This window comes from Pleurodeles waltl, chromosome 4_1 (genome assembly GCF_031143425.1).
Source record: "Pleurodeles waltl isolate 20211129_DDA chromosome 4_1, aPleWal1.hap1.20221129, whole genome shotgun sequence".
NCBI classification, from domain to species: domain Eukaryota; kingdom Metazoa; phylum Chordata; class Amphibia; order Caudata; family Salamandridae; genus Pleurodeles; species Pleurodeles waltl.
The window spans coordinates 766,252,934-766,276,619 of record NC_090442.1 but is presented as its reverse complement, the minus strand read 5'-3'; the positions used below and the strand labels follow the sequence as shown (position 1 = coordinate 766,276,619).

The window sequence follows — 23,686 nt, the reverse complement described above, 5'->3', positions numbered from 1 at the left end:
AGTCTGGAAAAATGGCCCAGCCTACCAAGAGAACAGGAAAGTCAGTTGGGAAACCAACTGCAACACAGCAAAAGAAAGGGAACCTCTCTTCTCAGGAAGAAGTTCTGCCCTCTGAGGGAACTGAGCCTTTGGAGCTTGAACCTTATCAGGTTGAGCTCTTAGGCCCAGGGGGACCCTCAAGGGAAGAGCTGTGTAAGGGACAAGAAACCTGTCCCTCTCTTGAAGGCCTTAGGCAGCAAGCTGCTGAAGAGTCCAAAGGCAAGAAAAATGGAACACATAGGGTCTATTGGGAAGATGGGCTCCTGTACACTGAGGCCAGAGACCCCAAACCTGGTGCCACTAGGAGAGTGGTAGTGCCTCAGCTGTTCAGAGAGTTCATCCTAACATTGGCCCATGACATCCCCCTTGCTGGACATTTGGGACAAACCAAGACGTGGGAGAGGTTAGTCAACCACTTCTACTGGCCCAATATGTCCAACATGGTTAAGGAGTTTTGCCTCTCCTGCCCCACCTGTCAAGCCAGTGGTAAGACAGGTGGGCATCCAAAGGCCCCCCTCATTCCACTTCCAGTGGTGGGGGTGCCCTTTGAAAGAGTGGGTGTGGACATAGTTGGTCCACTGGAACCTCCCACAGCCTCAGGAAATATGTATATCCTGGTAGTAGTGGATCATGCTACCAGGTATCCTGAAGCTATTCCCCTTAGGTCGACTACTGCCCCTGCAGTAGCCAAGGCCCTCATTGGTATCTTTACCAGAGTGGGTTTCCCTAAGGAGGTGGTGTCTGACAGAGGTACCAACTTCATGTCAGCATACCTAAAGCACATGTGGAATGAGTGTGGAGTGACTTATAAATTCACTACACCTTACCATCCACAAACTAATGGCTTAGTTGAGAGATTCAACAAGACATTAAAAGGCATGATCATGGGGCTCCCAGAAAAACTCAAAAGGAGATGGGATGTCCTCCTGCCATGTCTGCTTTTCGCTTACAGGGAGGTACCACAGAAGGGAGTAGGGTTCTCACCCTTTGAACTTCTGTTTGGTCATCCTGTAAGGGGACCACTTGCCCTTGTTAAAGAAAGCTGGGAGAGACCTCTCCATGAGCCTAAACAGGACATAGTGGACTATGTACTTGGCCTTCGCTCTAGAATGGCAGAGTACATGGAAAAGGCAACCAAAAACCTTGAGGCCAGCCAACAACTCCAGAAGTTTTGGTATGACCAAAAGGCTGCACTGGTTGAGTTCCAACCAGGGCAGAAAGTCTGGGTTCTGGAGCCTGTGGCTCCCAGGGCACTCCAGGACAAATGGAGTGGCCCTTACCCAGTACTAGAGAGGAAGAGTCAGGTCACCTACCTGGTGGACCTGGGCACAAGCAGGAGCCCCAAGAGGGTGATCCATGTGAACCGCCTTAAGCTCTTCCATGACAGGGCTGATGTGAATCTGTTGATGGTAACCGATGAGGATCAGGAGGCAGAGAGTGAACCTCTCCCTGATCTTCTGTCATCAGACCCAAGAGATGGCACAGTAGATGGAGTGATCTACTCAGACACCCTCTCTGGCCAACAGCAAGCTGATTGTAGGAGAGTCCTACAACAGTTTCCTGAACTCTTCTCCTTAACCCCTGGTCAGACACACCTGTGTACCCATGATGTGGACACAGGAGACAGCATGCCTGTCAAGAACAAAATCTTTAGACAGTCTGACCATGTTAAGGCAAGCATCAAGGTGGAAGTCCACAAGATGCTGGAATTGGGAGTCATTGAGCGCTCTGACAGCCCCTGGGCTAGCCCAGTGGTCTTAGTCCCCAAACCTCACACCACAGATGGAAAGAAAGAGATGAGGTTTTGTGTGGACTACAGAGGGCTCAATTCTGTCACCAAGACAGATGCTCATCCAATTCCAAGAGATGATGAGCTCATTGATAAATTAGGTGCTGCCAAATTTCTAAGTACCTTTGACTTGACAGCAGGGTACTGGCAAATAAAAATGGCACCTGGAGCAAAAGAAAAGACAGCATTCTCCACACCTGATGGGCATTATCAGTTTACTGTTATGCCCTTTGGTTTAAAGAATGCCCCTGCCACCTTCCAAAGGTTGGTGAATCAAGTCCTTGCTGGCTTGGAGTCCTTTAGCACAGCTTATCTTGATGATATTGCTGTCTTTAGCTCCACCTGGCAGGATCACCTGGTCCACCTGAAGAAGGTTTTGAAGGCTCTGCAATCTGCAGGCCTCTCTATCAAGGCATCCAAATGCCAGATAGGGCAGGGAACTGTGGTTTACTTGGGCCACCTTGTAGGTGGAGGCCAAGTTCAGCCACTCCAACCCAAGATCCAGACCATTCTGGACTGGGTAGCTCCAAAAACCCAGACTCAAGTCAGGGCATTCCTTGGCTTGACTGGGTACTACAGGAGGTTGGTGAAGGGATATGGATCCATTGTGACAGCCCTCACTGAGCTCACCTCCAAGAAAATGCCCAAGAAAGTGAACTGGACTGTGGACTGCCAACAGGCCTTTGACACCCTGAAACAGGCAATGTGCTCAGCACCAGTTCTCAAAGCTCCAGATTATTCTAAGCAGTTCATTGTGCAGACTGATGCCTCTGAACATGGGATAGGGGCAGTTTTGTCCCAAACAAATGATGATGGCCTTGACCAGCCTGTTGCTTTCATTAGCAGGAGGTTACTCCCCAGGGAGCAGCGTTGGAGTGCCATTGAGAGGGAGGCCTTTGCTGTGGTTTGGTCCCTGAAGAAGCTGAGACCATACCTCTTTGGGACTCACTTCCTAGTTCAAACTGACCACAGACCTCTCAAATGGCTAATGCAAATGAAAGGTGAAAATCCTAAACTGTTGAGGTGGTCCATCTCCCTACAGGGAATGGACTTTATAGTGGAACACAGACCTGGGACTGCCCATGCCAATGCAGATGGCCTTTCCAGGTTCTTCCACTTAGAAAATGAAGACTCTCTTGGGAAAGGTTAGTCTCATCCTCTTTCGTTTGGGGGGGGGTTGTGTAAGGAAATGCCTCCTTGGCATGGTTGCCCCCTGACTTTTTGCCTTTGCTGATGCTATGTTTACAATTGAAAGTGTGCTGAGGCCTGCTAACCAGGCCCCAGCACCAGTGTTCTTTCCCTAACCTGTACTTTTGTATCCACAATTGGCAGACCCTGGCATCCAGATAAGTCCCTTGTAACTGGTACTTCTAGTACCAAGGGCCCTGATGCCAAGGAAGGTCTCTAAGGGCTGCAGCATGTCTTATGCCACCCTGGAGACCTCTCACTCAGCACAGACACACTGCTTACCAGCTTGTGTGTGCTAGTGAGGACAAAACGAGTAAGTCGACATGGCACTCCCCTCAGGGTGCCATGCCAGCCTCTCACTGCCTATGCAGTATAGGTAAGACACCCCTCTAGCAGGCCTTACAGCCCTAAGGCAGGGTGCACTATACCATAGGTGAGGGTACCAGTGCATGAGCATGGTACCCCTACAGTGTCTAAACAAAACCTTAGACATTGTAAGTGCAGGGTAGCCATAAGAGTATATGGTCTGGGAGTCTGTCAAACACGAACTCCACAGCACCATAATGGCTACACTGAAAACTGGGAAGTTTGGTATCAAACTTCTCAGCACAATAAATGCACACTGATGCCAGTGTACATTTTATTGTACAATACACCACAGAGGGCACCTTAGAGGTGCCCCCTGAAACTTAACCGACTATCTGTGTAGGCTGACTAGTTTTAGCAGCCTGCCACAAACCGAGACATGTTGCTGGCCCCATGGGGAGAGTGCCTTTGTCACTCTGAGGCCAGTAACAAAGCCTGCACTGGGTGGAGATGCTAACACCTCTCCCAGGCAGGAATTGTCACACCTGGCGGTGAGCCTCAAAGGCTCACCTCCTTTGTGCCAACCCAGCAGGACACTCCAGCTAGTGGAGTTGCCCGCCCCCTCCGGCCAGGCCCCACTTTTGGCGGCAAGGCCGGAGAAAATAATGAGAAAAACAAGGAGGAGTCACTGGCCAGTCAGGACAGCCCCTAAGGTGTCCTGAGCTGAGGTGACTCTAACTTTTAGAAATCCTCCATCTTGCAGATGGAGGATTCCCCCAATAGGGTTAGGATTGTGACCCCCTCCCCTTGGGAGGAGGCACAAAGAGGGTGTACCCACCCTCAGGGCTAGTAGCCATTGGCTACTAACCCCCCAGACCTAAACACGCCCTTAAATTTAGTATTTAAGGGCTACCCTGAACCCTAGAAAATTAGATTCCTGCAACTACAAGAAGAAGGACTGCCCAGCTGAAAACCCCTGCAGCGGAAGACCAGAAGACGACAACTGCCTTGGCTCCAGAAACTCACCGGCCTGTCTCCTGCCTTCCAAAGATCCTGCTCCAGCGACGCCTTCCAAAGGGACCAGCGACCTCGACATCCTCTGAGGACTGCCCCTGCTTCGAAAAGACAAGAAACTCCCGAGGACAGCGGACCTGCTCCAAGAAAAGCTGCAACTTTGTTTCCAGCAGCTTTAAAGAACCCTGCAAGCTCCCCGCAAGAAGCGTGAGACTTGCAACACTGCACCCGGCGACCCCGACTCGGCTGGTGGCGATCCAACACCTCAGGAGGGACCCCAGGACTACTCTGATACTGTGAGTACCAAAACCTGTCCCCCCTGAGCCCCCACAGCGCCGCCTGCAGAGGGAATCCCGAGGCTTCCCCTGACCGCGACTCTTTGAACCTAAAGTCCCGACGCCTGGGAGAGACCCTGCACCCGCAGCCCCCAGGACCTGAAGGACCGGACTTTCACTGGAGAAGTGACCCCCAGGAGTCCCTCTCCCTTGCCCAAGTGGAGGTTTCCCCGAGGAATCCCCCCCTTGCCTGCCTGCAGCGCTGAAGAGATCCCGAGATCTCTCATAGACTAACATTGAAAACCCGACGCTTGTTTCTACACTGCACCGCCCCCGCGCTGCTGAGGGTGAAATTTCTGTGTGGACTTGTGTCCCCCCCGGTGCCCTACAAAACCCCCCTGGTCTGCCCTCCGAAGACGCGGGTACTTACCTGCAAGCAGACCGGAACCGGGGCACCCCCTTCTCTCCATTCTAGCCTATGTGTTTTGGGCACCACTTTGAACTCTGCACCTGACCGGCCCTGAGCTGCTGGTGTGGTGACTTTGGGGTTGCTCTGAACCCCCAACGGTGGGCTACCTTGGACCCAGAACTGAACCCTGTAAGTGTCCTACTTACCTGGTAAAACTAACAAAAACTTACCTCCCCCAGAAACTGTGAAAATTGCACTAAGTGTCCACTTTTAAAACAGCTATTTGTCAATAACTTGAAAAGTATACATGCAATTTTGATGATTTGAAGTTCCTAAAGTACTTACCTGCAATACCTTTCGAATGAGATATTACATGTAGAATTTGAACCTGTGGTTCTTAAAATAAACTAAGAAAAGATATTTTTCTATATAAAAACCTATTGGCTGGATTTGTCTCTGAGTGTGTGTACCTCATTTATTGTCTTGTGTATGTACAACAAATGCTTAACACTACTCCTTGGATAAGCCTACTGCTCGACCACACTACCACAAAATAGAGCATTAGTATTATCTATTTTTACCACTATTTTACCTCTAAGGGGAACCCTTGGACTCTGTGCATGCTATTCCTTACTTTGAAATAGCACATACAGAGCCAACTTCCTACAGGTTTCAAGTCCCCTTCCCTTCCACAATTTGCCCCTACCAGATAACAAATCCCTTTCCATTGATAATCGCATTTTAGGTATCAGAAAAACATTTCCAACTTCTAAAGTGAAGTTAGTACATCTGCATAAGGAATTTTTACAGTTACAAATGATGAATGAGAACATTTACAACTATAAAAATGCTTAGTACATCAGACCCTCCTTTCAAAATAAAAGTTTGAGATTCAGACTTTGACCACTGCCACAGTCCACCATAACTACGACTTGGTTGTGGTGGCAAAATTGGCTAGAAACTGAGTCAGAATAGTATTTCTGATTGTTAGAGTAAACACAAGACAAAGGAATGGTCAAAGATACAGCAGGTCATGGATGAAAAAAACTGTCTTAAAATCTGCATTCATATTTTTCTCTAAATATGTTCAACATGAATGTAAGATATAAACAACAATTTCAAAATAACACTTGTTAATATTTGTCTCAAACTAGATGTATTTCAAACCTAGAGTGTCTACCTTTTCACATGGATGTGTTCCAGACAAGACAAATATAAGCTCTTTGTTGCTCAGGCTGATTTAACACTCAGGACCTAATTACGAGTGTGGTGGTCTTACTACTGCCACACTCGCGGTGGCGTTCTGGACTGTAGCGGATGCGACGGTCTGACCACCACATAACAACGCTGGTTGTCTGACCACCAGCGTCACCAGGATCTTGGATCCCGGCGGTCTTGCAGTGGCAGAGATCCTAATCTGCCAGGGCAGTGCTGCCCTGGGGATTACAACCTAATTCATCGCTGAAAAGGCTGGTGTAGAACAGGTGCGGGGGCTACAGGGAGGGCCCCTGCCAATCACCCTTGCAATGTTCACTGTCTGCTTACACGCTACAGAATTGACAGCGGCTCAATTGAAAAGCCAGAGACAATGCTGTAGCCTGTTTCCCACTAGGACAGGGGGTGGAAACTTAGGTCTGTGCCTGAAGACCTAGCAGGAAACCCTTAATAACTCCAGCGGGTAGGTCAGCGCGTAGGCGACGGACACCCTTTCGAGAGTTTGGTGAATAGAGTTTTCCATCCCCCAAACTCAAAATGACCCCCTCAGTGCTTTAGAGCATGACAACCTGTGTAGTTGAGGCAACCATGATACGTAGGATCAGGGAAAATACATAGTGACAACAGGGGTGCAGTTACCAACTGCATAGGAGGTGCAGTGGCATCAGGAGTCTGAGGGCCCCATTGAACTATGACTATTGGTCTCTTTTATTACCCAACTAGCAATCAGGGGGCTCATTTTGTTGATTGCACTAGGATCCATCACACCCTTACTACACCACTGGGTGAAAAGAGGCATGAGTTGAAGAGAGGCAGACTACGTACTTTGAAAGCCTATGTTAAGAAGCAGCCTGAGGTCATCTCAACTTTTCATGCTCTTCTGTAGTGCAAGATACCAGGTGTTTCTCTTACAGCAGTGATACCTAGTGGGTTCCTATACAAAGAGCACAACTAGACTCTCCGCTTCCTTCTACTGAGCTATTTAGATACATGGGACACACATAACTTAATGAGAAAACTGAAGTGACAACAATGTGTCATTTTTAACAAGGTAAACATATTTAAGAATGCACATTTTTCATCCAACATCCGCATGGGTAGAAGGGTGACATGGGGAAAAAGACCGGGGTGCCAACTTGTTTCCTGATGAGTTAGGGTCTACTGAACTTATTGCTTTTACCTTGACACTCATAGCAGCATCTTCCAGGACCCCTGACCTTTACCAGCCCATCCTTGCATACCGTGGGTAAACATTCCTGGATATGACATTCGATGTGGCCGAGCTGGTAAGACAAAGAGGATAGTCCAAGTGAGGAGCAGCACATAAGCATGTCATGTTTACTAATATCCATGCCAGAGAAAGATTGTCACATAAAAATGATTCTGCAGTAGAGTCTTAAGTAGTACAGGTGTTATTTTACTAAGAAGTTCAAACCATACAATTAAATCAAAAAATTAATAATGATTAGGAAAAAGGAAGTGAAGTTGTGAAGAATTAAAAGGTAGGGGAATACAGTGAAAGTTTAGATCAAAAGGCTGTAGGACTGTTAATGGTCAGGGATATAAATAGATGTCAACAGAGATTAGGATGCTTCACCCAGGAATCTCTTCTGTCAGCCACCCAGGACTGCCAGGCATTGCACCATACAAATATAAAGACATTTAACACACCCTTTCAGCTGCAAAAACACTGTGAACATCCTTTAGCAAATACGTATACAGGCTTTTCAACAAACCTCAACAACCAATTAGAGGTGAAGCTCAACTATAGGGGTGGACAAAGGTTTTATTGCAACCAACTAGGAAAATTCATAATTGATAAATTTCTCTGCAAGCCTCCCCAGATTTCAAGGAAAAAACAAAACCTGCTACATGCACTGTTGGCTGTTGTTGGGTCAGGGTTGAGGGCACCATAGTGCTAATATAGAAGGGGAATTACAAACTTCTAAAGGAAACGTCAGGCTGATGCTAACATCCCCGAAAGTGAAACTGTGTCAGACCAGCTTCTGGTGCAATGTTTTATCTTCTGCTGACTGACTGCAGTTTAAGGCAGAGAAAAATCACAAGCCCTCTCTTACAATACTGGCTGCAATGCCCTACATGAGGGAGAACATAGAATACTAAGCAAGATAACTGGAGGAATGGTGAATGCTTTTTAATGGTTTGCATTAGGCACAAGGCACCATGCTACATCACTAGGATCATGCAAGGGCGTACAATTTTCTCTGCCCACCAATGCGCACCCAGTGCATTGCTGAATTGCAAGTCTCAGTTGTGTGACTCAAACCCCCAATCAGTCCTAACTGTGTGTGTCCATTGTCCCCTTTTGCAGCAGGGACCAGCCACTGAGGAAATGGGTGGAGCCACAGTGGCAGTGGGTGATATGACTTTGGCAGTGCCTTACTAAGAAAAACATTGTGCCCTTGCAATTGTTTACAGTCTTCAGTCTTCAAGGTCTGGATTAAAACCAGATATCCTAAGGCAGAAATGTCCAAAACTGTGAAACATGCATTATTCTGTCTACTTTTCATCTACAATAACTGTGTTACTGTGAAAGCTCTAATTAGGTCTTGTGGAGACCACTGATATGTCTTATCTGCTTGAAGTCAGCCATTACTGCAGGTCGAAGTTAGAATCTGCATAGTCATCAGGCCGGAACCATCAGACCTGTTGAACTTTTTAAAGTGTCCTTGTTTTCCTTCCACAATAGCTCTATTTTATCCAGAATTTGTAGAAGATTTCCATTGTTGAAGTTTAGGGACAGAAACATTTTAGCGGTTGCTTGTTTTTAATTGTCTGTGTAATTTTAGGCTAAAAAATTTAAGATTCGTCAGGTTTCCCAAAATCTTCAATATATAGATACCTCACTGGACTTAAGTAATCACCATCTACGGCTTATTAAGTGACCCCTCAGCATAGAGCGCGTGGGCCATGTTGCACCTGGTGTAGCTTTAAAGTCTATGATTAAATCTGTTGACATCACTACACAACATATTGCTGCAAGTTTAAAACAAACAAGCTGCAATCATGGAATTTGTTTTTCCATCAAAACAGCCGATTACACCCTAGGCAGAACCTAAAACCCATGTTACACATGTTTGCACAGGGATCAGAATCACACGTTTCACAATAATTACCAGATCCCTGCAATTTTTGCCAGAAAAATTTATTTTGGGCAAACATGTTGAAATTTACCAGGGAAAAGTGGCCAGTAAATACCAATACAAGTGGTTTTGGTGCACAAAGCACCCAAATCCACATGTTATGCCCCAATTTAAAGTTTACAGTTTTTAGCAGACAATATAGATTTCAGAAATTTCGAATTTAAAAATGTGTGATAGTAATCACATCTTCAGCCAGGCCACTCACAATGAGGACCTGAGAGTCTTAGCAGCTCATGTCTCTTCTTTATTAAAGATAATATTTCCACACCTGCTCCTCTATGACCTATACAAATTCTGGGATAAAACACATATACGTCACTAACGTATGGTGTGCTGCACTCTTTAATATCATAGCAGTGTCCCATTACATAAATCTCCATGGTAGATACCCACAATTTAAAACTTTTGTTAAAAAACAGAACCCACTGACTCAACTGGTGGATGGCAGTATTATGCACAGCATGTAAATGCAAATGGATTCACACTGCAGAATAAAGGTCAATGGGATGACCAGTGAGACCCTGTAAACCCCCTTCGAAATATGGAATGAACAGGGGTATTGTGAATACCACACCCTATTGTCCTGGTAATTGGTCTTTTTCTCACAGTGCTTCAACCAAATATTTAGCCTTCTTCAAGCAGGTTCTTAGCTGAAACCCACTAGATTCACCATATAATTCCAATGGGGGCAGTAACTGTAATTAACAGCCCAGTTGGAATTGCAGAGGCACCCATAATGAGGCGCTCAGAGACAACACAACATAATCTAATGTGGGGTTGGGAAAACAGCAGCATACACCATGGAGAGAGTTGAAGGAAGAAAAGAGGTTTGCAGATGGCATTGAGGATATCTAAGGCATAGGAGAAGGAACACATACTTTGAAATATTCAGAAGCTAAAATATTTTATTGCACCACCTTGAGGGTCAAAATCAAAGAAAGAACAGAAAACTTTATCAAGCGACTCAAATGCTAAGAGACAGTTTGACATACAAGACTAAAGATATGGTCATAAGATAGCACATACCACAACTTGTTGATACAGACTTACCTGGCAGGTGCATGTGATGCAGTCATCTACACTGTCGGTCCAGCTTTCTCCATCTGATACCCTTCGGTTTTCTGCCTCTACCACACACTCTGTCAAAATTATGAGAGAATAAGTGCAGTGTAGAAATAATTTATATCCATAATGTTTAGCAAAGACAACATGTGCATTCCTGCTCTATGGAATTATGTAACTGAGCATGTCTGGTAAATGCTGTCCTTATCTGCAGCACCTGGAGATGCTCTGTGATGTCTTAATTTAAACCTTATAAGCATTTTCGGTTCATATTAAAGGTACGGAGGCAAGGTTCTCTCTCAGTCAACATGGTGAGGGGACTAGCACTAGAACAGCAAAGGAGGATAAACATCAGAATTGTGAAGAAAGATGGTCAGAGCAGTGTTTGGCAACACTTAAGTGCAGGAGATGATTAAGATGAAGGAATGAAGTACACTAGAGGAGCTTTGAGAACGATGCTAGCATTGTCACAGGAGTATATTCTGTAGATTAGCTGTATTTGGCGCCACTAAAGAAGTAGCTGTGGGTGCTGCAGGTGAGGACACTAGTGCAATGGCAGGGCCATGCACGTATCTCAGTATTAGAATAGTATGTGGTGCTGTAAACCAGGACTGACATACATTGACAGAGTTGTGATACTAAATATCCAGACTCACATTTTTATACTCTCTTCAGGATAGGTCCTAAAATTGTCAAAAGACGTTTCGAATAGCATCATTCCTGTCAAAGTCCAATTTTCAGTATCACCTACACATTATCAGAAGCACAGATGGTGCAGCTTTCATAATGGAGGACCCATGATGGATGGAATGTGGGCCAGCAGGACATGTTCTACACCAGGCACATTTTCCACAGGGGCACCAGTGTGGGTCCCTTTTGAACAGCTTTAAAAAGGTTAAGAGAAGCAGTTTCAGAATTATTAAGAATTCCATCAAAGGAAGCAGGAATCGCTCCATGGTAAGACATGATTCTTTAGAGTAGGTAGGGTTTGCTTCAGGTGAAGCAGGGGTAATGTATATCTAATTGATGGTGCCTCAGCAATCATTTTTTGATTACTCTGGGAAATCGTGGCTGCTCAGCACTGATCACTGGCTTTTCTAGGGTACGTAAAGGCCACATGGTAAACAGAGTAGGTAACACAGATTTCTGCAGGGTTAGTGAGGGTCCATAATGAGTGATCCCATATTAGTCGGGGGGCACACAGGGAAAACAGGAGGTGTTTCAGTGTAAGCATTGATTTTTTCCCTGAGACCTACTAAGGACTAAGGGAAGCACAATGATTTTCAGGGTAACAGAAAGCTTTCCTGGGCCAGGAGGAGATATCACAGGATGTGAAGGTTCTGTTTCAGACTACGCAGGAGTTCAAGGTAAACAGAAGTGCCCCAGGGCAAAAGTAAGCAGGGTTTTCTCACAGGACAAATGATGTTGTCGGTAATGGGGTGGTCGGCCAGCATGAGGAAGGAACTAATAGGGCCAGCAGGGGGACTATACTCTAAGTCACAGATGCTTGTTTAAAAGTAAGGGCTGTTTTGAGCTGAGAACAGTGGGAGTAGCAGAGGGTAAGCAAGGGTGGTGCTTCTTTTGAATCAGAGGTTACTATGAGTACTTAGGGATGCCTTTGATGACAAAAATAGATTTTACTAATTATAACATGATTTTCTCAATGGAGAGTGTGAATATGTGTGAGAGGACTCTAGGATAAGGAGGGGATCCTCATTACTCAAGCAATGAATAAGGAAAAGGTTACTTATCCTATAGGCATTCTTTCAAATTGTTTAGCTGTACATGCTCTGCATACTCCTGCCATCTAGTGTTGGGCACAGATTTTACACGTTTTTCTTCAAAGAAGTCTTTCACAAGATGTGACTTCTCCATTGACCCAAAGTGTGCATGGGCATCAACTTCATCTTAGACTGTTTTTTACACGGGGTGAGAATGTATATGGAGTACAGAGGGAGTGTAACTTAGTGCATCATGCATATTGTGCAATGTCTACTGGGTAATAGAAAGTACAGATCTGCAATCATCACAAGTGCCTGGGGACGAACAGGAGCAAATGTCAATCTACAGCTCTACTCTGTATGAACAAATGCTTACAGAACAATAACAATTTCTATGGGTACCATGTGTGGCTCTGCATAGACTGTAAAGCAGTGCCTTCCATAAAGGATGGCTAGAGAATAGATGATGGAGATGTCTGGAAAAATGTCTTTAAAATAGTCTGGTGGTGAGCAAAGATGTCCGCACAGAAATCCTTAGTAAATGAATGTGGTGTAGATCAGTTGGCCACTTTGCAGATGCCAACTAGTGAAATGTTCCTTAAGAAAGCCAGGGTTTCCCCTTTGTTAGGGGTGGTGTGTGCCCTAGGTGCTACAGATAAGACTCTCTCAGTTTAGTGACAGCAAGTTTGGATGCACATAGCTATACATGTTGCTATACCGGCCTTAGAGATGGGATGGCCCTTTGTGGTTTCTTGAAGCCTACAAAAATCTGGCTAAACTGATAAAAGGGCTTGGTCCTGTCACTGTAGTACATAAGAACACTTTTCATATCTCACTGTAGTATATAAGAACACTTTTAACATATAATTTGTGTAGATCTTTTTCCACCACTGAATTCCATAATCTAATTCAGATGTAAAGGTGATACTACCTTGGGAAGGTTCTTGGGATTGCCCTAAGAACAACCTTATCTTTGCGAACCTGAATGAACATTTTTTGTAGGGTGAGTGTAGGGTAAGTGTAGGGGTTAGTGTTTGTAGTTTGCTAATGCTTCTGAGGGAAGTTATGGCCAATAAGAAGAATACATCCCAGAAAGGAACTGAAAGAGATATGAATGCAAAGATTTGAAAAGTGGCCTCATGAGGACTCATGAGCCTCATGAGGACTACATTAAGGCTCCGCAAGATGGCAGGATGTATTCAATGAGGTATAACCCACTCAAGACCCTCTATGAAACCCCTGACTACTGTTACCCTAAAGAGGGATAAATGTTCCCTGTTTCACATGTAAACTGCCACACCTGGGAGGTATAGCTGTATTGATGTGTAGGTGAGGCAAAATATAACAGATATTGTCTGAAACACTAGCCTTTATGTGTCCAAGTCTTTGCAACTGGAGAAATGGACAAACTTTGTCTACTATGCCATGAAGCAGGACTGTGTGATGGGCTAGCATGTCACAGCCAGAAGAAACATGCATTCTTGGGTGAGGTGTACATAAACAAACACTAGGATCGGAGGTGCCAGATCACTAGGTTGAGCTGTTTGGGGTCTGGGTGTCTGATCTGGTCTTGTCTCTGTGTGAGAAAGTCTGATTTCAGCAGAAGCTTCTAGTGAGGGTTGATGGACATTTCCAGAGGAATAGAAAACCAGGGCTGTCTTGCCCAAATGGAAGACACTAGGATGTGAATCATGGACACCTGTCTCATTTTCCTCAACACAGACGGGATGAGTGTGAAAGTAGGAAAAGCATAGGCAAATATCCCTGATGAGGTCATCCATAGTGATTGCCAATTCTCTGTGGATTTAAGTACCTGGGGGCGAAACTTAAGCATTTTGTATTTTCAGGGCTAGCAAACTGGTCTTTCTGCATGGTGCTCCAACGCTGGAAGTACCTGTGTAGGACTTGTGAGTGGAGTTCCCACTTGTTGACTTGTTGGTACATCCTATGTCAGCAAAGTCACTGTCCACCCCCAAAAGATGTTCAGCTAACAGGTGTATGTTGTGTTGCCCAATGCCTAATCACCTGCATTAGCGATGAGAGCTGGAAAGAGTGTGGCCATCACTGTTTCTGCAAGTAATGCATGACCGTCATCTTGTCTGTCTTGTTGAGGACTACCTTCTCCTGAATTACCTCAATTAATGCTTTGAGGGCTAAGTGTACAGCCGGTAGTTCTAGGTAGTTGATGTGGCGGCCTTTGTGTTGAGGGGCCCACCTCCCTTAATTAGTCATGGCATTCAAATGCTCACCCCAGCCTCTGAGGGAGGTGTACATTGTAATAGTAAGCTGCAGAACTGGTTCTTCTAAATGCCTGCCCTGCAGTAAGATGTGGCTGTTCCACCAATGTAGAGGACAGTGAGTGCTGGCCTTCGACAACACTAAATCTTCCCAGTGACCCTCCTGTTGTGACCACTGCCCCACGAGTCATTCTTAGGGGGCTCATGTGAAGCCTGGTGTGAGATACAATAGAGATTCAGAAGGCCACCCTACCAAGAAGCACTGCTTTGACCATGAGCTGGTGACTGGGCTGAAAAACGGCCGGCAGGTGCTGGAACACTTTCTGGTGGCTGAGTTAGGCTTTCCATGTAACTGCGTTCAGCACAGAACCCTCTTTTGAGGTTGGAGGTGGGACTTGGTAGCATTTATGGTGAATCCCAGGTAGAGGAGCAGAACAATCAGTGCTTATGTGTGTGGTAGACATTGCTGCCTGCTGCCGCTGTTTATCAGCCTATTGTCAAGGTAGGGGAACAGATGTGTGGCCCTCTTCTCAAATGATCAATCACCACTGCTAGGCACTTTGTGAACACATCGAAATTGTGGTGACCCCGAAAGGAAGCACTTTAAATTGGAAGTGATGTCCACTCACCACAAAGTGAAGGTACCAGCCATGGGCAGGGTGCTGACTATATGGTAGTAGTTGTCCGTGAGGCTGCATGCTCACGTAAATGTCTTGTCGGAGCAGAGGAATAACATCCTGAACATTTCTCATATGGAAATGTTCTAAAAAGATATAGGCCCTCATTACGACCTTGGCAGACGGCTTCGGAGATCTTGGCCGCAACACAGGAGCCGGCTCCCAATGGAGCTGGCGGTGTTGCGGCCGTGCGACAGGTGCAGTTGCACCCATCGCGCTAAGCTTCACGGGGACTGTCAGGGGGCCCCGCGACTCCCCGTACCGCCAGCCTTTTCCTGGCGGTTCAAACCGCCAGTAAAAGGCTGGCGATAGGGGGACTCGTAATCCCCTGGGCAGCACTGCAAGCAGCGCTGCCCTGGCGGATTAAAACCGCCGGGGCCATCGTGGCGGGAAACCGCCGGCCACGGCGGTGTGACCGTGGCGCTTCCGCCGCGGTCGTAATGCCCTGTGAAGCACCGCCAGCCTGTTGGCGGTGCTTCCTCCGGAACAGCCCTGGCGGTCTTGGACCGACAGGGTTGTAATGAGGGCCATTGTAGTTTAGAAACCTGAGATCCAGGATGGGCCTGAGTGAGCCATCTTTGTTGAGAATGAGGAAGTAGAGAGAGTGTAAGCATCATGTCCCTGATGGTGTGTAGGCAATCTCTGTATTGCCCCTTTATAGAAGGGTGTGTGTACCCCTCCCTTGAGGAGGCAAAGATAATCTCTGCTGAGGATGTATCTGCAGGGTTGTTGGGAGGGGTTGGGAGAAATTCTAGGTAGTAGCTATGGTAAACCAACTCTAATAACCACTAGACTGATGTGATTTCCTCACAGTGAAAGAGAAAATCTTGTATTCTATCCCAACAGGTGAAGTGTGGTTATAGAAGAGGTGGGACAAGTCACTGCGTAGAGATGGAGGCTTCTTTACCAAAGTACCCTCTGCCTTTTCCCTTGCTTTTCCCCTGGATGCACCCCTGATGTTATCTCTGCCACCCTGGTGGTGGAAGGTGTACTGCTGTCTTTGCTAAGACTGCAGATGGTCTGGTGACATATATTTGGCATCTCCCAAGGGATGTTTTTGTCTACGAAAGGTGTCCCATGCAGTCCAAGGCAGCAGTACACCCACAGACTTGGCAATCTATTTGTTCATATTTATTCATTCCAACGTCTTGCCAACCTGTGGGCCAAAGAGAGTCTCCCTGTACAACAGGAGGTTGAGGAGATAATGCTAGACTTCAGGTTTGAATGCAGAGCTGAAAAGCCAAATGAGTTGTCTGAGGGGGATGGTGGTGTTAATGCCCTTGAATGGGCTGTCGGCAGTGTTATGCGTGCAATAATTTTTGACATCCTAGATGGTCTTGCCCTTTAACACTATCTCCTCCCCTCTCTTTCAGTATTTGTCTGGAAGATGTTTGATAAGTTCCTGCATCTTTGCGCACTCTGAGATCTGTCGTACTTGGAGAGGAGTCCAACAGAATTTGATATGCGCTAGCGGGGGGCCACAGTAGGAAGCTGGTTCTTTACATAGAGTACCAAAATGAGGGATACTGTGCAAAGCTTCCAGGTATTCCATTATGAGTGGACAGGGGCTTGCTCTAGCGATCCCAGGGTGCTCTTTAAGGGAGTTGTGTGGTTGAGTTGCCTCAGACTTATCACAGAGGAGTGTTAGACATCTGCAGTAGGCACAAAGTCAATAAATGATGCACACAACCCAAGAAAGAGATCCACACCAGTTTTCAAAAATAACACTGATCTTTATATAATGTTAGGCACAAAGATCATCACAATTAGGTAAGTTGTTTTGAGTTATGAATTTTTACAGGTTTGAAAAATCAACACTTAGGGCCTCATTCTGAGGCTGGCGGGCGGCAGTAGCCACCCGCCTGGCGGGAACCGCCAAATGGCCGCTCCGCGGTCGAAAGACCACGGAGGCCATTCTGGTCTTCCCGCTGGGCTGGCGGGCGACCGCCAGAAGGCCGCCCGCCAGCCCAGCGGGAAACCCCTTCCCACGAGGAAGCCGGCTCCGAATGGAGCCGGCGGAGTGGGAAGGTGCGACGGGTGCAGTTGCACCCGTCGCGAATTTCAGTGTCTGCACAGCAGACACTGAAATTCTTTGTGGGGCCCTCTTATGGGGGCCCCTGCAGTGCCCATGCCATTGGCATGGGCACTGCAGGGGCCCCCAGGGGCCCCACGACACCCCATACCGCCATCCTGTTCCTGGCGGGCGAACCGCCAGGAACAGGATGGCGGTATGGGGTGTCGGAATCCCCATGGCGGCGCAGCATGCTGCGCCGCCATGGAGGATTCCGTCGGGCAGCGGAAAACCGGCGGGAGACCGACGGTTTTCCTCTTCTGACCGCGGCCAAACCGCCGCGGTCAGAATGCCCTGCGGGGCACCGGCAGCCTGTTGGCGGTGCTCCTGCCGACCCCGGCCCCGGCGGTCCTTGACCGCCGGGGTCGGAATGACCCCCTTAGTGTAATTTCTGAAGCGGTAATGTTATCCTATGGAGGAAAGGTATTTAGTGCATACAGGTATTTTACAGCGAGTTACAGGACCAATTGTCTGGAGTTAAGGTATGTATAGGGCAAGATCCAAGGCAGCACTAACAGGACACTTCCGGAGGCACTGGGGTGTCTGAGTGCAGAGGTGCTTTTCATAGTCGGGTGCCCTAATGTTTTCCTATAGGAAAAGGTCCATATATTGAATTCGCACTTAGCAAAGACTTACAGGACTGTACTTATGGAGTTAAGGTAAGTAGTGGGTAGGGTCCAAATAGCACCAACAGGGCACTTCAGGGGGCACTGGGGTGTCCAGATGCAGCGGTTCGTTTCAGCCTTGGGAGCCTAATGTTATCCTATGGGGAAAAAACAGATATTGCTATGGGTACTCGACAATGACTTAAAGGACTGTTGTTCTGGATTTGAGGTGAGCTTGAGCCAAGGTTCAAGGCCACACCAACATGTCACCTCAGCGGCTATGTGGCATCCAGGTGCAGAGGTGTGCTGCGGCATCGGGTGTCCAACTCACTTCAATGAAGATCGATCCAGTCAGAAAGATGCTGTAAGCAGGGACTTGGGGATCAGTCTGGGGTAATCCACGGGGGTACCATTGAGATCCTCGGGCAAGTATGTCCTCTGTTGGCCCACTTCTCCTCAGGCTATGGAGCTAGAATGCAGTGTTGTCTTTCGGCATCAGGTTCCAATGCAGTTGGAGGGGGACTGCAGAAAGAGGCTGCAGACGGCATCCGAAAGTCTATAGTTGGCAAACCCAAGGTGGGCTTTGTTTCTGGAGGGTCGGGGACCATGCTGGCACCGTTGGCCCACTTCACCTTGGGCTAGGGGGAACGGCTGCTGCAGTGCTTTCCAGTTCTTCTGGAATGCCTGCAGGATGCAGGGGAGCAGCTCCAGTACTCCCAGGAGTTCCTGGGTCTTGGCTGAAGGCTGACAGTCCTCCCAGGCTTTTGGAGGCACAGACAGTTACAGAAAAAGTCCTCTTTGGCACAATTGTTGAGGACAGCAGTCAGGTCGGTGGGGCTAGGGCCAAGTCAGCAGCTGGCCTTCTGTTCTGGCTTTTGCGACCTTCAAGGTCCGTTTTCTTCTTTCAGGTTGGCAGGATCTGATTTTCCGGTGCCAGGTGCTCCTCTAAATACTGAATACTGGGTGTTAGGTGAGTGAAAGGTAGTAGTCAATAGGCTACTTTCCCCACTACGCCCCCTATATGACCACTTCCTGTGGAAAGTGGGCATAACCCTGTCCCAGAGTTCCTTGTTCTGCCATCACCATGATGGCAGATGTTTAAATCTCCTGTCCACATCAAACAGCTCATCTAACGGGTAGAACTGACCTGAGGGTGGACACACCTCTCTGGCTATTAATTTGCCCATCTGTCCAGGTGCCAAATGGGTCCCGGGTCATGGGGGTTGGCATCTCCCTTCTGAGGGAACCCAGATCTGCATACCAAGGGCAGTGGGCTCTTTGAAGCCGCCTACAATGAAATGCAGATTCCCAGGCCATCCTGTTGGGAGGGGTGTGGTATCATCCCTGCCATATCAGGCTTTGTACCTGACTGCACAAGACCAGAAGCTTGACCCTTGGGGGTCAGAAATGTGTATGTTGGTGACAGAGTATTTAAAACTAGTCAGCCAGCACAAAGACAGATGGTAGGCTTTTCAGGGCGGCACTTTAAGGTGCCCCCTGGGTGCATGTATTAATAAATCTGTCAATGGAATCAGTGTGGGTTTATTAATATGAGATGTTTGATACCAAACATCCCTATTTTCAGTTAAACTATCATGTAGCTGGGGAATCTGTATTGATCATTGTCCAGCATATGTCCTTAAAATGGCTTCCCTGATCAATTACTATGTCTAAGAATTGACAAAGACATAGCTGGGGCGTATCTGCTCTTGCAGATATGTCCACACATGTAATATATTGCACCTTGCCCTAGGGCTGTAAGGCTTGCTGTAGGGGTGACTTACCTATATTGCATGCAGTTTAAGGGGACATAGCACAAAGGCTGTGTGTCATGTCATGTTTTAATTTTTTGCTGCACCAAGACACGAAGTCTGCAATGGCAGTCTGCATGAGCTAGGTGAGGGGTCGTAAGTGTGGCACAATACATGTTGCAGCCTTGGGGACCCTCTTTTGTACCCATGTCCTAGGTACCTGGGGTACCATTTACTAGAGACTTACAGGGGCTCCAAAGGTACTGCCAACTGGGGACAATTGCACAGTATTAGGGAAAGTGATCCAGCACTGGGTACCTGGATAGCAGAAGCCCAGTGCACTTTCAATTAAAATTGCATCATATACCAGACAAAAAGTGGGGGAGACCATGTCAAAAAATGGCACTTTCCTACAGCCAATCCTACCACTACTCTTTTGCATGCAGCTTCAAGGTTTTAGTCTCTTTATTAGTGGGAGGGACGTCACCTGCAGCTTGGGAAATGACCCACTTATGGGCAGTCTGACCTCAGATGCAGGTAGGGTTGCTGGGTGAGGGTTTGATTATGTTCTCCACTCTAAGTGTCACCACTCTAGCCTTTACTGGTTCCTCATAATTATCTAGGATAGATTGAGGCATTCTTTTAAGCAGGGGCAAAAATTGTTCAAACTTGAAAAGAGTTCCCGCAGGGAAGGACTCTTCCTCTTGAACAACATGCATATCATCTTTCTGGCATGTAGAGGCCCCATTGATGACCTCATGGTAGGCAGTCATATCATCCAATGGGGATGCCCTAACCAGGTAGTTGTCCGAGTCAGAATCACCAAGATAAGATCCCTTCCCAGGGGTCATCTTCTGGCTCTGTGTCTAAAGGCTGGTCAAATTGGTTGATGAAGCTGTATGGATTACAGGGGTCAGTAAAGGTATGTGGGAACCCCTCAGGTGACTCTGGTGGAGTCATGAGCAGGGTGGAAGTGGCGGAGGTGATGGACCTCATGTGGAAAGTGAAAGAGGGTGCAGTGCTGGAACATATGGGAGAGGACTAGTGCCCCTCTCCCTGTGCTTTTTCACCGCTTGCTCCAAAGGGGTCTCTGAGAAAGGTTCTTCTTCAAAGGCAGGTCTTCTCTTGTGAGTGCATGTCTCTGAGGGCTTCAGCGGGTGATGGAATAGATAAAGAGACACTTCCGCCTTGTTTTGAGTTCCTACTGGAGTCTTTGTAGAATCTGTGCCTCAGACTCTTCAAATCATGCTGTGGTCAATGCTCTTGATGCCAACAGGATCTTTGGCATCAACGGGATCTTTGGTGCTGGATTCAATGATGGCTTTGAAATCAACTTCAGGTGTGAGCAGGGGTGCTCAAAGCCACTGCACTGAGTAGGGGTAAATGGTCAGCAAGTATTGACACCTTTTTGCAGAGGTCTGGTCCACTCCCAATCCCTTTCTCAGTGACAACTGGAGAACAAAGGTGATGGAGGCCCTGAATGCAGCAACTTCTTGTGTCCATGCGTATGGCTCGATGGACAACTCATGTGGAGTGGTGGTCTACCTTGACTTGGGGCTTTTTATGCAACTCTTGTTTGATTGTTTGACTCTCAGAGATGAGTTTAGTACTTATGACTCTGAGGATCGTCTTGATCTGAGGGCCTTTATTCATAGAGATCAGTTCAACTTCCTCCTCTACCTCATACTTTGACCCATTCAAGGATACCAGCTCTAGGCTGGGCAGCTGGCTGGTCTGTCAGGTTTGTAGACGGACCTGCGTCATTGCCTCCTTTGGTGCTGAACAGATCGTATTCTCTGAAATGTTCCAGAGTCTCGGAGTATGTTTGTTGGTGCATTTTAAGATGTACTCAGCACCTCATTCTGTGGTACCTTAGGGTCTTCTTTATGTGAAAGGAAGGACTGGCAGAAGGCATCACCGTGGTCAGGGGAAAGGCACAGATTTGAGATGTTATGGTTATCTGACCTCGGGATGCTTTGAATTGCACTGGAGGTAATACTGGAAGAGTGTTTGTTCCATCACTCACTTCTGGTTTGCATTTTCCAGTATTGATAGTTGAGGGAGAACACTCAGTTCCTAACAGCATAGGAAAACCCCTCCCATCTGGGGCACTGAATAGTAGTTGAGGAACCCTGAAGGTGTCCAGTGAAGTAGAGCAACAGAGAGTAATTGAAACATGGACTCTTCCTCTGAAATGTCGGTGGCAAAATTGAACTGTGTGGGCTTGATAAACATGCAAGGAACAGAATGAACACGGAGCCCTCTATAATGGTGGAAAAAAAATCTAGATTGCGTCAGCACCCGTGCACACAGTGTACCAAGGAGTCACAGCAACATCACGTCTTGTGGCTCAAAAGACTTCTTCAAAGAAAAACAACTTGCAAACATCCATGCCCAACAATGGATGGCTGGAGTATACAGAGCATGTGTATCTATAGCCACACATACAAGAACCTATTAGGTGGGCCATACATATCATCATCGTATAAGGTCCAAGACAACACTAACAACTGTCTAACATCTATTGTGTTGCATGAGTCAATTAATTGTCATCAATTTCCACTTAGCAGTGAATAAGCATAATGAGATAGAATAATAGGATTTTTGATACATCACCATTGCAGACTGGGCAGCAGGAGCCACGTGGCATGAACTGCTCCACCCGGGGGCAGCTAAGGAGTGGACAACCTTGATGTATGCACACCCACGTAAGATCCTGGAATTGACAGGAAGAAAAACTGTGATTAACAAAGATGATCTCTTAAAAACAACTCAGACACACAATCTGAATTATCAGTAGTCTGTGTGAATGACTTCAGACTTTTACCACCAGACAATCCAACTCTCCATTTAGGTGTTTCAAAGCTACAAATTTAGAATCAACAGCCAATGAAAATCTCACTTCACCCATAAGACAAACACAATAGTGCCGCAGCTGTCCATATATTCCTTGACTCAGAGGCAAAGCAAAAGCAAACCAACCAAAATATTTCTTCATTATTCCGTTTCTCATTTCATGAGTTTCTTACAGTCATATATACTCTGCTTTGAATTGCCAGCTTCTACACAAGTTATTGAAGATCATCAATTTCAAACATGATTTGGGTAATTTTGGTGCTCAGTATTTACAAAAATAAATGTAAAGTATTTAGCAGTGTAGCTGAAAATGCTAATTAACAAATGATAATAATTTAGGGGCTGATTTAAAGTGTGGTGGGTGTGCACCCTTAATATTGAATCTAACATATTGAGAGATGCAATTTAGGAGGACAAACTACTGAATACAAATATTAAATGGTAATAAGTATACTTTTTATACGTACTGAACTCCACTTGAATGTACCTTGGTGAAATCGATATCTTCAAGGTACATAGATGTGAAGTTAGGTATAGTACATCTATACTTTCCTGTATGCAATTACCTTTCGATATTTTGTCCCTCATATTCTGTCCACGATATACTTGTATGTCAATATTCTGGTATCGATATTCAGCAGTACAACCGTTTGGCAGTCTCCGTCACAACGGAGCACCTGTTTGCCAAGCTGAAGGTCCACCCTTCTGATTTATAGGCCGGGGCCCTTATGTATGTCAGTGATGGTGCCTACACTGTCTTCGTCCACCGATGGGCTGACGGAATATGGGTCACGGGAGGTTCACATATAATACCTTCGGCCTAATTTAGAGCGGATGGTGTGATATGGTTTTCTTTGCTGCTCGTTACCACAAACCTGGTAGTGAGGGAAAGTAAAAAAAATAATATATAATGACCTCCCCATACAATGGAGACAACTTCCATGGTCTTGAGGGTATTTTCTTTAGCTTTTCAAAAAATACACTTCCGCTTTTGGAGTTTATATTTGGAAAAAGTAAAATGTTGCAAAAGGTTGACGGGTGACTGTGATGTTTGATGAATCGTCTGTCAAATGTTTACAGCATTAACAGGAACCCAATGGTGCTGGATCAATTTTCAGAGTGGGGGTGCTGCCATTAATGTTGCATCACCCAAGTCATAGTGTTTGTGAAAAATCTAAGTATAACACGAAGAACAAGTGACCCAAATGAGCCACTCCCACTCTGTAGCAGAGTGATAATGATGTTGTGTGTAGCCAATTGTACATTTTGGAGGACACTTTCACAAATATCTTTACAGACAGCAGATC

General features: G+C 46.5%; 1 protein-coding gene across 1 annotated transcript in view; it reads right to left on the bottom strand.

The window, feature by feature from the left end:
- KCP (kielin cysteine rich BMP regulator) overlaps positions 1-23,686 on the bottom strand; it is a 521,393-nt gene that overhangs the window by 60,104 nt on the left and 437,603 nt on the right. Inside the window, exons 50-52 of the mRNA XM_069229392.1 lie at positions 22,140-22,239; positions 10,450-10,538; positions 7,416-7,518 (exon numbers count right to left, since the gene is read on the bottom strand). Of these exons, the coding sequence (XP_069085493.1) occupies positions 7,416-7,518; positions 10,450-10,538; positions 22,140-22,239 (292 nt within the window). The remainder of the gene's footprint in view (positions 1-7,415; positions 7,519-10,449; positions 10,539-22,139; positions 22,240-23,686) is intronic.